Source organism: Mirounga angustirostris, unplaced genomic scaffold (assembly GCF_029215605.1).
Source record: "Mirounga angustirostris isolate CCGP_5_RB_7025 unplaced genomic scaffold, mMirAng1.0.hap1 SCAF_15, whole genome shotgun sequence".
NCBI lineage: Eukaryota > Metazoa > Chordata > Mammalia > Carnivora > Phocidae > Mirounga > Mirounga angustirostris.
In genome coordinates, this window is record NW_026991723.1 from 12,749,843 (window position 1) to 12,764,758 (window position 14,916).

Sequence of the window (14,916 nt, forward strand, 5' to 3'; positions counted from 1 at the left end):
GATGCCATCTTTGGGCTCTGTTGGCCTTGCTAAAGCTCACCAGTACCTTCCAGAAAGGAGCTCCTACACTCATCTGGAGCCCTGATTTTTCCAACCGTTTCCTAGGGGACACTTCCAGGATGCCTGGTCTGTAGACCAGCAGGGTTTATGGTGGTTCCAAAAGACTGTATATTTATTTGCATACCTTAAAAGCATGCTGCCTGAGGGTCCTAGCTTCTATTCTAGCTTCTCTTCTGCGTGAAACTAAGGGCAAACCTCTGGAACACTCACAGGACTTGGCACTCCCTCAACAACTGGGACCTGTCAAGAATAAGTCAGGCTGCTTAGACCACAAAGGTTCATGTCACCACCAAGAGCTAGAGGAGGAAACCAACAGAGTCAAGCAAAATGAAACAAGAGTGTGTTCCAAATAAAAGAACAGGATAAAATATCAGAAGAAGAACTGTTATGAAATGGTGTTAATTTACCTAATAAAGAAATCAAAGTGATGGTTATAAAAATGTTCACCGAACTTGCAAGAGGAATGAACACAGCAAGAACTTCAGTAAAGAGGTAGAAAGTATAAGAAGGTACCAAACAACTTCACAGAGCTGGAGAATACAACAACAATTAAAAAATACACTGGAGGGGTTCCAACAACAGACTAGATGAAGCAGAAGAAAAATCAGTAATGTGGAAGACAGGGTAGTAGGGTTCACCCAATAGCAAAAATGAATTTTTTTTTTTTTTAGAGCGCGCATGTGTGTGAGCAGGGGTGGGGGTAGACGGAGAGGGAGAATCTTAAGCAGGCTCCACACTCAGCGCAGAGCCCAACACGGGGCTCAGTCTCATGACCCTAAGAATCATGACCTGAGCCGAAATCAAGAGTCCGACACTTAACTGAATGAGCCGCCCAGGTGCTCTGAAAACAGAATTTTAAAAAGTAAAAATAGCTTAAGGGGCCAATGGGACAACATCAAGCAGAATAACTTTCACATTAAAAAAGCAGAAAACATTTCAAGAAGAAGTAACAACTTCCCTAACCTCGGGAAGGAACAGATATCCAGATCCAGGAAGCCCAGAGAGTTCCACTAAGAATAAGAGGAAATCTGTTCTGCAGAAGAGCACTGATTTTTTTTTTTACTGAAAACAAATCACTGCGGAGTCAGACGCCAATGACATTTGACAGGACTGGAAACCTACGTTCCTCAATAATGAAGAATTTACACAATGTTTGAGGCTTTTGATGTTTTTGTTTTTAAGCCATCATAACTGATGGAAGCATATTATTTGTGTCAGAGAATATAACCTCATTAATATTTACCATTTGATCTTGTGGATCAAAGTATTTTATCCCAGAGAGGGAACATTCACTGGTATAAAAAAATATTCTCTACCCCTCTGCTGGAAAGTGATTCATTAACACTTGAATATTTAAAATCAGAATTCTGTTGTCATATGCTTTGAGGAGCAGTAGACCAAAGGAGTCATGTACTTATGAATATGTGTAATTTATAGGAAATCTCAAATCACTAAACAATGTATCCAATTCACAGAATGGTTTCAAAGAAACTATACAAGACACATATAGGCCCTAAGATGATCAAGATTGTATTGTAGCTGTCAGATTAGCTACAATTTAGTTCATCAAGGATGTGTACTGTTGAAGAGCTTAATGAAGAGTTTTAGACATCTAGACATAGTTTAGAATTTTATTGCTAGGTCACAAGGAACTACCTATGATAGGACATTTGAAGTTATGTGAACATTCAGGTATGATTATCAGGTGATGGTCCAGAACATTTGCCAAAAACATCATGAGCACTTAATGCAGTATAGGAAAAGCATATCATGTTGTTAAAGGTTCCTGAACAAAGGACCACAGTGGATTTGGCTTCAGACTCATTGTATCATTGATCTTCAGTGGAATTCAAGGCGAGTTTATTGTTGGTACTCACATCATCCTAAATTATGCAGAAGTTAGGGCTGCAATATGATGAGTACTTGGCATTGAAGAGTCTCTTCCTGAGACAGCTGCTGACAAAAGCCAAGATTCTGGGTTTGATAATTGTATAGACATAGTCAAGCCTCAAGGAAGCATTGGAAAGGTTTGATTACAGCCCAACCCCTTCTGCTTCCTTCCAGAGCTCAAGAAAATCATCTCACACAGCAGTCTCAGACCCTTCCTCGACACCAACAGAGACCCAGCAGACACTTGCGCTCCTCCCAGACACCATAGAGCAGCTCCTGAAAAGATGGTAACAAAGGAGGTCATTGTTTAGTCCGTCTTCAGTACAGCCAGTGATGTCTCAAGCTGCACATGTACCAGCTCCTTAAAGAGACTTGTCTCAGTCTTTAGCTCAATTACGAGCCATGCAGCACCTGAAAGACCAGTTGGAGCAACAGACACGGATGACAGAGGCCAATACTCACCAGCCCCAAGAAGAACTAAGAAAGATTGAAGAACAGACTTCAAATGGCCCATGGTTAAGGGCTGCAGATGTTTTTACAACAGTCTGGCCCTGGGTTGAATTTTGATTCCATTCACCTTTCTTCTGGAAATTCATTTAAATTCCAGCAACTTGTACCTATAAATATTAAGGACCAGGTTATTCACACTAACTGAAATTAAAGTGGAATGAATACTGGACACCTTGGCACATTCAGCATATGATTCAACAGCAGACTTTGCAAAGTCCATCAAATCAGAGTCAACAGAATGTACTGAGCTGGCACGGTCAATAAACCCCTCCTTCCAGTCGGACACAGAGCGCTCTTAGAGCCCCACTGTATGACACTATGAGGATTTCATAGCTGGAAGCATGGTCCAGATTCCATCTAGGATGCCACAAAACAGAACCCAGACGGCTGCAGTAACGACATTCGTTCAGGACGCATAAGATTTTCTCAAGGTCAGCAACTTGGTGATTAGTGATTACATTAGTAGCTGCTCCCGGAGCTTGGGGGGTGGTCATGGTACTGTGCACTCTGCTCGTGGGTCAGGCGGTGCCTGCCTGCCCTCCTGCGGCTCCACAGCGGTCACAGACGTGCTCAGTCCCACAGCAGAGGTCCCAGGAGGGGCACCTTGGTCTTCTGGCTCAGCTGACCCAACTACTACAGCAGTTTTTCCAGACTTGAAGGCTTCCCGTGGAGCAACCTTGAAGCCAGCTTATCCTCTCTGCTGCGTTTCCACTACACCAGGGCCCTTTCCCTCAGTCCCGGCGCCAGGAGCATCTGAGTCGGCACAGGCCTGAAAGTTTGACCTGTTCTTCTAAGGTTCAGCCACAGTGGGCCATATGCCTCCTCGGACCTCAAGGGAGGAAAGGGTTGGCCATGAAGAGTTGCTCGGAGGATCTGAAGCTAGGATAAGTCCTAGTAGTTTCACGAGAAGCAGTACTGAATGTTGTGGAATTCTAGTTCCTGGAGTGAATTAGCAGGGAAAATGCTGCATTAAATGCTACATTAAACACCAGCCAGTGCAAGATGAGCACGGGGCCATAGCCAGCTCTCACAGTGTTGGACTTTCCCAGCTGTTTTTGATGGGGAAAGTGTATTGCCAGATATTAAGCTTAGTTATAAAACATGGTCTCCAGTCAATCAGAAAGGCACTAACAGTATTAGTAACCTGGTGGTTCTATACCTGTTTTCAAGTATTATAGGACACACCACTGTCATGTTAGGGGTTTGCTTACAACGATCCCATGCAGATAGTCTAGTACACCCATTAGGCCCCTTCCCGAGCCCCTCTCCCTTTTTAGGGAATGATGAATAGTAATTAATGTCAGACTCTTGTGTGGGTACGAATTGTCTTATGTACAGATGCTGTAAGTACTATGGATATGTCTGGATAAAAGAGAAAGCTAAAAAAAAAAAAAAATACTATCAATAGCTGCAGAAAAAGCATTTGACAAAACTGTCAACAATATGGGCAAAGAGGGAACATAGTTCAATATAATAAAGACTAAACATGACAAGTCAACCCCCTCCACTTATATATGTAAGTATAACCTTATACTCAACAGTGAAAAGCTGAAATTTTCCTTTAACATCAGGATCAAGACCAGGATGCCCACTCTCCCCACCTTTATTCAGCATAGTGTTAGAAATTAGGATTTCTGAGCAGAGTAGGCAAGAAAGAGAAATAAAAGGCATCTAAACTGGAAAGAGGTATAAACCAGCACGAGTTGTGGATGACAGGATTTCACATAGAAAACCCTAAATACTCCACCAAAAGAAACTTCATAGCACAAATCAACAAATTCAGTAAAGTTGCAGGGTACAAAATCATCATATAAAAATCGGTTGCATTTTCATATACTAACAACACACTCAAAGATGAAAACAGTCCCATTTATAAAATTGCACCAAAAAGAAAATGCTTAGGAATAAATTTGACCAAGGAGGTGAAAGACCTGTATACTGAAAACCATAACACACTGAAGAAGAAATTAAATTTGACAAATAAATGGAAAGATTTTCTGTGCTCATGGGTTGAAAGAATGTTAAAGTAGCCACGTTACCCAAAGCAATCGATAGATTCAGTGGAATTCCTATGCATTTCCTAATTCCAGCAGCATTTTTCGGAATTAGAAGAATCCTAAAAATTTATGGGGCCACAGAAGATACCAAATAGCCAAAGCAATCTTAAGAAAAAGCTGAAGGCATCACGCTCCCTGATTTCAAGCTATATCACAAAACTGTATTAATCAAAACAGGGTATTGACATAAAAGCAGACACATGCATCAGTGGAACAGAATAGAGAGCCCAGAAATAAACCCATGTATCTATGGGGAGTGGCTTTGTGACACAAGAGGAAGAATAAACGATGAAGAAAGGATGGTCTCTGCAATAAATGGTGCTGGAAAAACTGGGCCACAAGCTTACACCAAACAGAAAAATCAACTCAAAATGGATTAAAGACCAATATAAGACCAGAAATCCTCAAACTTCTGGAAGAAAACAGTAAGTTCTTTGACATGGGTGTTGGCAGTAATTTCTTTGGAACTGACTCCAAAGGCCTTGGCAACAAAAGCGAAAATAAACAAATGGGACTACGTCAAACTTCAGAGCTTCCGCACAGTAAAGAAAACCATCGCCACACCAAGAAGGCAGCCTCTGGAATAGGAGAAAATATTTGGAAATCGTGTATTCGATGACAGTGTAATAGCTAAAATGTAATGATTTCATACAACTCAATAGCAAAAAAAAAACCAAAAAACCCCAATCTGATTAACAAATGGGCAGAGGATCTGAATAGAGGTTTTTTCAAAGACGATCTGCAGATGGCCAACAGGCAACTGAAAAGGTGCTCAGTATCACTAATCATCAGGGAAATTTAAATAAAAAGGACAGTGAGATTACCACCTCACACCTGTCAGAATGGCTATTATCAAAGGACAAGAAATACCGAATGTTGGTGAGGATGCGGAGAAAAGGGAACCCTTGTCCACTGTTGGAATGCAAACTGGTGCAGCCGCTGTGGAAGACAGTATAGGGGTTCCTCAAAACATTAAAAATAGCACTACCCCACGATCCAGTAATTCCACTTCTGGGTATTCAAAGAAAAAGCAAGCACGGATTTGAAAAGATGTCTGCGCTCTCCTGTTCATTGCAGCAGCATTTACAAGAGCCAAGACACGGAAGCAACCCCCATGTCCGTGGCTGGATGAGTGGGTAAAGAGGAAGTGAGCTACACACAGACACACGCCCTTGTGTGTGCACAGGCTGCACTACTACTTAGCCACTAAAAAGAAGGAAATCTTGTAACCACATGAGTGGAACTTGAGGGTATTATGCTGAGTGCAGTAAGTCAGAAACACGTACCATATAATTTCACTTACCGTGCAATCTAAAAAACCAGTGAACAAACAAAAACGCATAGATACAGAGAACAGATCGGGTGGTTGCCGGGAAGGGGTAGGAAGGAGTGTTGGGGGTTGGTAAAATAGGGGAAGGTGATCAAGAGGTACAAACTTCAGTATAAAATAAAGATTCGGGGCCCCTGGGTGGCTCAGTCGTTCAGCGTCTGCCGTCGGCTCAGGTCATGATCTCGGTGTCCTGGGATCAAGCCCTGCATCGGGCTCCCTGCTCCGCGGGAAGCCTGCTTCTCCCTCTCCCACTCCCCCTGCTTGTGCTTCTTCTCTCGCTGTGTCTCTGTCAGGTAAATAAATAAAATCTTTAAAAAAATAAAGACCCATAGGAAGGTAATGTATGGTGTGTGACTGTAGTTAATAATACCGTATTGCATATTTGAAAGTTGCTGAACGTAGTTTTTTTTTTTTTTATTTGACAGAGATACAGTGAGAGAGGGAACACAAGCAGGGGAAGTGGGAGAGGGAGAAGCAGGCTTCCCACCGAGCAGGGAGCCCGATGCGGGGTTCGATCCCAGGACCCTGGGATCATGACCCAAGCCGAAGGCAGACGCTTAACGACTGAGCCACCCAGGCACCCCCGAGAGTAGATCTTAAACGTTTTCTTTACCAGAAAAAACTTTTATAACTATATATGGTGACAGATGTTACCTAGATTTTTGTGGTGATCGGTTCATGATATATACAGACATCAAATCATTGCACACCTGAAACTAATATGTCAGTTATACTTGAAGTTAAAAATATGTAAGATTCACGATTTAATAATTTTTACTGTCATCAAAAATATTAATTGAATTTGGCATTTCTGAAATTTTTGAGTACATGGCAGTGAAGAATCTCATGACTGTGAGTATACTCTGGTGCTACTACCTAGATTCGTTCCAGAGCACTAGAAGTTTTTGTTTTTGTTTTTTTAAAGATTTTATTTATTTATTCAGAAGAGACAGAGAAAGAGGCAGAGGGAGAAGCAGGCTTCTCGCTGAGCAGGGAGCCCGATGTGGGACTCGATCCCGGGACCCTGGGATCGTGACCCGAGCCGAAGGCAGACGCTGAACTATCTGAGCCACCCAGGCGCCCAGAGCACTAGAAGTTTTATTCCCCATTGTTTTTATACCATCAGTGCAAACATCACTGCAGTGAACAGGGCAGTTGAGGTCTTCTTACAGCAGTGAAAATAGTTCATGATTCCCCTGAAATGGTTTCAGGGAACCCCACAGCCTCTGGACCACACTTTGAGAATGACTGACCCAGACATATAACCAGAGTAATGGGTCCACTGAATTTGGATTGGTGGGAGAGGTACAGGCAGTGAGATTATCAATCCAGGCTGTGTGTTTCTCACCAGTTCTGAAAGAGAGTGATAGGGAAGGGGGAAGATATGCTGATTTTCACAGAAGAGAGTGGGCATTGGGGGTTTATCCCACTCCTTCAACTGTAACATCCCTTGTTACAATTGGAAGTATGTCTGCTTAGCCTTAATGGTCACATATTCCACAGAATTTTATACAAAGATGTGAGTAGTCTAAATCTTATCCTAAAGGAAAACTGTTAGCTTACTGTGAGTACCCAGGCAACCATTCTTAAAACTGAATATACGTTGTATTGTATTTGGATATTTTGTAGAAACTAGGATATACAGGAGGTGATAAAAGCTATTAGGGTGTTCATTCTAGGGGAAAAGAACATGGCTTCCAGTTCGAAGGTTTTCCCCATGGCCTATCTCAGACCTTTTTGTTGTGATTTTTTTTTTCCTATAAAGATTTAGATATTAATGGCATAGTCAATCTTTGATCATAAATGACCACTCATTGCCTTCAGTTAAGGTATCTGATTACCTTGACCTAATGTAGTATGTGTTTTTAAGCACATTCCTAAATTGAACCATACATGAAACGCATTAAGGGAATTTGTTCTTTACTGGTTTTTTGTTGTTGTTTTTAAGCAAACACTTGGCTATTTACTATTAGTGAAAAGGTAATAGTGTACCTTGGCTGCTTAAACCTACTATTTAGTCTGGCTGCCTAGAAGGTTTTCATCCCTAAGCCTCTTTTCAGCCTTCACCTTTGGCCTCATTCCTATCGTCATCATCTACAAGATACTTAACCTTTCCTGTTCGGCTGTCCTACTGGACCCACTGTCTAAAACTAAACTCTCTCTTCATAAGTAACGTGGACTTTTTTAGTGAAAGGGCCTTTCATACCCATCACCAGCCTGCTGTCTCATACCTATAGTTAATCACTTCTAGTTACAAAACTCTTTTCCTTGAGATTGAATTTCAACTTTTTATAGTCTCCTTTCACTCAACCCATTTCACCTCACCCCCCTGGCCTCTCCTACTCTCTCTCTTCCGTGTACTGTTCAGGCCCTTCTCTACATCATCTGCTGAACTTGTTCATTCTTGTGTATTAGTGTTTCCAAACTGGGTTCTTGATTTTATCCTGGAGGCAACATAGTGGGGTGGAAAGAACTTGGACTTTGGTGTCAAACACATCTTAACCATGTACTATACATGACCTTAGGTAACTTAACTTCTGATCCTTAGTTTCTTCACCTTGAATAGCAAAATAGTAGTAACTTTTAGGGTTGTATTGTCTTTTCACTATATATTTTTAATCTGTTAATCAGATCTCCCCAGTTAAGCTGCTTTAGGTAAGGGGACTGTGTGTGAACAACATTAACAACAATGGTTAGTAGCTAATATTCATCCATCGGTTAAAGGCCCAGCACTGTACTAAGTGTGTTACATATTTTACCTTTTTTTTTTTTTAAGTTTTTTTTTATTTATTCATTTGAGACCCAGAGATAGAGAGCATGAGCAGGGAGAGAGGCAGAGGGAGAGGGAGAAGCAGGCTCCCCGCTGAGCAGGGAGCCCGACGCGGGGCTCGATCCCAGGACCCTGGGGCCATGACCTGAGCCGAAGGCAGACGCTTAATCATCTGAGCCACCCAGGCGCCCAATATTTTACCTTTTTTAAGTTTTCATCATAGTCCTTTAGGGGAAGTACTGTTATTTTTTCTAATTTATAGATAAGGAGACTAAAGTTCAGAGGAGTAACTTATCTAGTTATACTGTTCATTAGTGGCAAAGAGGAGATTCAGATCCATCTTTCTGACTCCAGATCCTACACCGTTACCACCATCATTACTTAAACTGTGCTGGGCACATAATATCTCAACAAATACTTTTTGATCCTGAGTGGTTACATAACAAGACTGTTTAATCTAGAAGCTAGTAGTTTTTATGTCTGAGTAGCATTGCTAAAAAGCCCATCAAACGGTAGAAGACCTAAAGATTTGGGCTCAAACCTTGTGTTAACTCTGATTTCTTCATCATTATATGTTTTGTACAGTTTAAAGCTGATGGAACAGGATACTTGCAACCTTGAAGAGGAAGAGCGAAAAGCAAGTACCAAAATCAGAGAAATAAATATTCAAAAAGCAAAACTTGTTACTGAATTAACAAACTTTGTAAAGGTAAGGCATTTTCTTAACTTTAGTCATTTTTTTTTTATAGCAGGTAGATAAGTAAATAGATTTAAAAAACTATTGCTAAGAGTTTACTATCAATAATTTTAGCTTTGACATTTTTCATTATAGGTCAATAAACTGGTTTAAAGCACTCATTAAGCTAAGTTATTATATTCCAGGTGATTTAATTAAACACACAGAAAAACATTTAAAAATTCTCTTGTAAGAAATAGTTGTAAAAAGAACTATTCGAGCTATCAGTCGCATTAGAAAAATGTTTTTCTTATGGTTTATTAATTTTTAAAAACTTTTTTTTCTTGTCAAACAAATTAAACTTTTAGGGGTTTTTGTTCCTAGATTTGTACTTCTTTGCATATACAAAAAGTTGATTTAATTCTTCAAAATACTACAGTGATCTCTGAGAAGAACAAATTAGAATCCGATTACATGGCTGCTTCATCACAACTCCGTGTCACAGAGGTACAGTTTTTGCTTTTATTCTTTTATGATGGGGTTCCAGCCTCAGACCAGTTAGAAAACCTGTATCATCACTTGGAATATGCATTTTGTTATATGCTCTTTAGTTTATAAATGTAATGCATTCTGTGGATGAGGAAGTATTTGAAACATTGTACTGTGCACTTTATGTATTTGATTGGGGGAGGTACGGTCATAATTAGAGTATCTTACGTAGTCCCTTGACGGGCAGAGTCTCCTGTCTGTTAACCCATATAAATTATAGTCACACTATCAAGAGGTAGCAGCCAGTAGCTTTCATTGCCGTTTGTACATCTTGTAAAATAAACTGCAGATGAGTTACAGTCCTCACCAGGAGTGGCCTTCGTGTGCAGGGGGTGAAATGTGATGCGCTGAAGTTAACAAAAATCCCAAAGAAGAGCTGGCGACAAAGTGCTAGTGACAGTGGCATAGTTTTGAGTCTTCCAAATCCTTTCCCAAAAAGAGAAGAGCAACTAGGCTAACCACCACCAACCCACGGACACCACACGCAGCAAACTGTCAGAGTGGCCCTGGTGGTGGACTGCAGTTTACTCTCCCACTAAGCACGCAGCGGTAGCAGTAGACCGTTCAAGGTAAGGGCACAGTCCCCAGGAAGCCTGCCTCTCAGTCTCTAGCCCCCCTCCCTGGAAGGCTCAAACAGAAGTCGAGACAATCCTGGGACTAACGCCCCAACCCTCTGATCACATGATTTGTCTTTCTGGCATTGTTCCTTCCCCTCTGGAGTCCTCTCCTAAGCTTAAACTTAGGTATGACCCGAGGGGCGGGCTCGCGAGTAACCTATCACTCAGGAAAGGCCTAGGGTTTCGGAGTCTCCTTCCCCAAAAACCAGGGGCCAAGGCCTAATTCTTTAACTCCAGGACGTCAGTGGGGAAGATGAAGCCAGCAGCAGCATGACTAGCGTGTTACCAGCGAGTATGTGGTGGGCGGGGCGGGGGGAGCTCGGAGAACCCAGAAATGCAGGCACCAACAGGTTCTCCTGTCTAAACGAAGGAGGCCCCACTAGGTGTGGAAAGCTCAGCAGATCAGTTTGAGCACAGCTGAAACTGGAGGCGACTCTAGGCTCTGGAAAGGTCGGATGGTGCTGTGGTGGTGCATGTCCTGTGAACTCTCAGGCCAGACCAAACCACGTTGCAGAAGCGCACGGCTTACCGAGAACTAGAACCACGGGGTAGACGAAGGGCCCGGCAAAATTGGTCCCACGTGGTTCTAAGGCTGCCAGCGCGGCTGACACACAGCACTAAAAATGGGAGAAGAGACCATAGACATTAAGTAGAATATACTTCCTGATTGTCTGGTAGGTATTATCAGGAAATAAAAGGATATTACTTCAAAGTGGGTGCTTTGGGAGACCGAAATAAGGGAGAATTTCAACATTGTTTATAGTGGGAACCAACAGACAGTATTCCAAAACAGATATAAAAGGACATAGGACATGATATAAAGTATTTGCGCAAATTTTCCTAAATACCAAAAGATATACAAAGAAAAGGAGAGGGAGATAAAACATATCATATCACCAAAGGTCAGATATTTATATACATAGATGCCACAAAAATAAATGACATAAAATGGCAGAACTAAGGCCAAACATCAGTCTTGTCATTAAGTATAAAAGGATGTAACATCTTTTAAGAAAGGATTATTTCCAAGTTCAATATGGTGCAGAATGTGAGAGATCCCTCTCTAAGAAAGAGATTGAGAAAGGTTGAAATAAGAGGACAAAGAGCCCAAGGGATTTTTTTTTTAATCACAGAGACCCAAAATATCAGAAGTACCTATATTTATGAAATCATGATGATACTTAAAAAAATACTAATATTGGTCACCTTTGGAGGATTTTGGAGAACTAGCCATTATTTTGAAAAATGTAATACTCAGGATAAATAAGACAAGTTCCTCTTTCCAGAAGCCTTTCAAATAATAAATGCAGAAGGGATTATAGTAGTAGAATACCACCACTTTGCAGCTGCTGATCAATCAGTGGATCACATTAGCTAACATCACAAAATAACCAGATATTTATACGTATACCCACAGAAAACACAACATGGAATTGCGAAAACATTTCAGGCTGATTAAGCCTCTGGCCCAGGCTGTGTCGCCTTCGGCGCTGCCACCGTCTTACCCTGGGGGGCTCTGGGGGGCTCTGTAGTCGGGGCGGTCCTGAGCACTGGAGAGTGTTTAAACGCGGCATCTCGGGCCTTCACCTGCTGGACGCCAGCAGTACAGCCCTCCCCACTCGTGGTGATGTGATGACATTGCCAGATGGACCCTGGGGGGCAAAACTGCTCCCATTTCAGAACCACTGCTCCGAAACTACCAGTTTCAAGGCTTCAGAATTATAATTAGATCTCAATTTAGATGATAAACTGTCATCAGAAATATTTGATCCTATTTTGATTTTGTAAACCTTACCGTTGAAAAAGTAAATTCATGTATCCAAGTTGTTCTAACTAAACATATTCTAAGAGCTGGAGCATTGGATTTTAATTTTAAATTAATTTAAAAATTTAGTTTCTCAGTCATACTAGCCACATTTTAAGTGCTTAATGGCCACGTCTGATTTGTGCCTACTTTACTGGATAGTGCCATTATCTAAGAAAAGGAAAAAAGGAGAGAGAGAACCTAATTAAGTTACAAAGAACTTAAAAAACATTAACCAAATACAGTGAATGGACATAATTTAGATCCCAGTTTGAACAAACCAATTGTAAAAAAAAAAAAACTAAGAAATGAAAGTTTGAATACTGACTCAATAATATTAGAATTCATTGACAATATTTTTAGGTTTGATAATGTGGGTATGGATTTTTTTAAGTCAGAAGTACATTGCTGTAATATTTATGAAGAAAATAGAATGTCTGGAATTTCTTCAAAATCCTCCAGGGAAGAAGGGAGTCTAGAGAGAGTCTACATGACACGGTCTTGGTCTCGAGTTTAGAATTGTTGAAGCTGGATGATAGGTATATGAAGGTTTACTATACTGTTCTCTCTACTTTCATGTATGTTTGAAATTTTCCATAATAAAAAATAAAAGGCTTCTGTCCTTGGCCATGATGAAATGATAGGGGCCATATGTGCTCTCTAAAAGATGGGACAAAATATATGAAACTGATTTTCAGACATTAGATAACAGGCAGCACGGGACAGTGATTTTTGAGGGAGGGGAAAACAGGGCAAGGTGATCCCTGTGGTGGCCTCCGCTTACTCCCAAGCCACAGTGTAGGGAAGAGGAAGCCAGGAGGAAATAGAGCACAGCACTACAGATCTTACCGATGGTCAAAGGGTATTAGGAGAATGGTGAACAACTTTCAGGCAGTAAATCTGACAGTTTAGAAGAAATGGGCAGACTCTTTAAAAGCCCCAAAAGTCCCTGAAGGAAGAGCTAATTAGAATAGCCCTATATTTACTAAAGAAATTAAATTTGTATTTAAAAACCTTCCCACAAGGAAAATTCCAGCCCAGAGGCTTCACTGGTGAATTCCAAGGAAAAGGAAGAATTAATAGCAGTTCTACCTAGAGTCTTCAAAAGGTGAAAGGGGTGGGGGGGGTGGGGAGGGAATACTTCTTGACACATTGTATGAGGCTAGCATTCTCCAATATCAAAACCAGACAAAACTACAGACCAGTACCTTTCATTAACCACAGATGCAAAAATTCTTTTAAAAAGTTAGCAAATGAGGGGCACCTGGGTGGCTCAGTTGCTTAAGCATCTGCCTTCAGCTTAGGTCATGATCTCAGGGTCCTGGGATCGAGCCCCACGTCAATTTTAAGATTTAAAAATAAAATCTTAAAAAAAGTTAGCAAATGAAATCCAACAGTATATCGAAGAGTAATACATCCTAACCAAGTGAGTTTATCACAGAAATTGATCTAACATTTGAAAATTCATCAGTGTAATCCATCATGTGAACAACTAGAGAAAAAACACATGATCGTCTTAGTACATACAGGGAAAATACTTGCTAAAGTCTAGCATCCTTTTATAAAAACTTTGTGTATCTAGGAATAGAAGGAAAATACCCAAAACCATTAGCTCATATCATACTTATTGATGAAGGAGTGGAAGCTTTCCCCTACTGATTGGAAAGAAGGAAAATGCTCACTAATCAGTTCTGTTCCACATTGCACTGGAGGATCTAGCCAGTGCAGTAAGGAAAAAACAGAAACTTGTCTACTGCAGACAAACATACGTCTGTGGAAAATCTGAACGAATCAGTGCTATCAGTGAATTTAGCAAGGTTGCAGGATACAGGTCAATATAGTTCAAAATCAGATGTGGCTCCCTGTACTAGCAACAAACAGTTGGAAAGCAAAGTTTAAAACTACCGTGTGGGGTACCTGGGTGACTCAGTTGGTTAAGCATCCGACTCTTGATCTCAGCTCAGGTCTTCGCTTGGGTTTTCTGGGGGTTTTGTTCTGTTTTGTTTTTAAGATTTTATTTATTTGAGGGAGAGAGAGAATGTGTGCACAAGGAGGGGAAGCGGCAGGCTTCCTGCTGAGCAGGGAGCCCGATGTGGGGCTCGATCCCAGGACCCCGGGATCATGACCTGAGCTGAAGGCAGACACTTCCAGGCGCCCCTTAAGCTTTGGGTCTTGAGTGGAAGCCCTGTGTTGGCTCCACGCTGGGAGTGGAGCCTACTTAAAAAAACAAAACTGTGTACAATAGCATCAAAAGTACGAAATGCTTAGGGATATATTTATAAGACCCGTATGCTAAAAACTACAAAATTTTGCTGAAATTAAAGTAAGACTTACGTAAATGGAGAGAATGATTGTGTTCATGGATCAAAGGTTCAGGATTTGTTAAAATGCCAATCCTCTCCCAAATAGATAGATTCGATAAAATTCCCAGCAGGGTTTTTAGACATTGACAGGCTTATTGGAAAATGCAGTAGGCTTAGAAAAACTTTGAAGAAGACCAAGTTCGATGACTCACCCTTCCTAATTTTGAGGCTTATTACAAAGCTGCAGTAATGAAGCCATCATTGTAGTGGTGTAAAAACAGACGTATACGGCTCAGTGTAACTAAATAGGGAAACCAGAAATAGACTCACACGTATATAGTCAGTTGTTT

General features: G+C 41.1%; 1 protein-coding gene and 1 pseudogene across 4 annotated transcripts in view; both read left to right on the top strand.

Annotated features, from left to right (window-relative positions):
- SMC5 (structural maintenance of chromosomes 5) overlaps positions 1-14,916 on the top strand; it is a 95,875-nt gene that overhangs the window by 65,451 nt on the left and 15,508 nt on the right. For all 4 annotated transcript variants that reach the window (XM_064579358.1, XM_045882237.3, XM_064579359.1 and 1 more), the window contains exons 16-17: positions 9,203-9,326; positions 9,678-9,800. In XM_064579358.1, the coding sequence (XP_064435428.1) occupies positions 9,203-9,326; positions 9,678-9,800 (247 nt within the window). The remainder of the gene's footprint in view (positions 1-9,202; positions 9,327-9,677; positions 9,801-14,916) is intronic.
- Positions 488-8,376, top strand: LOC123849463 (circadian locomoter output cycles protein kaput-like; annotated as a pseudogene).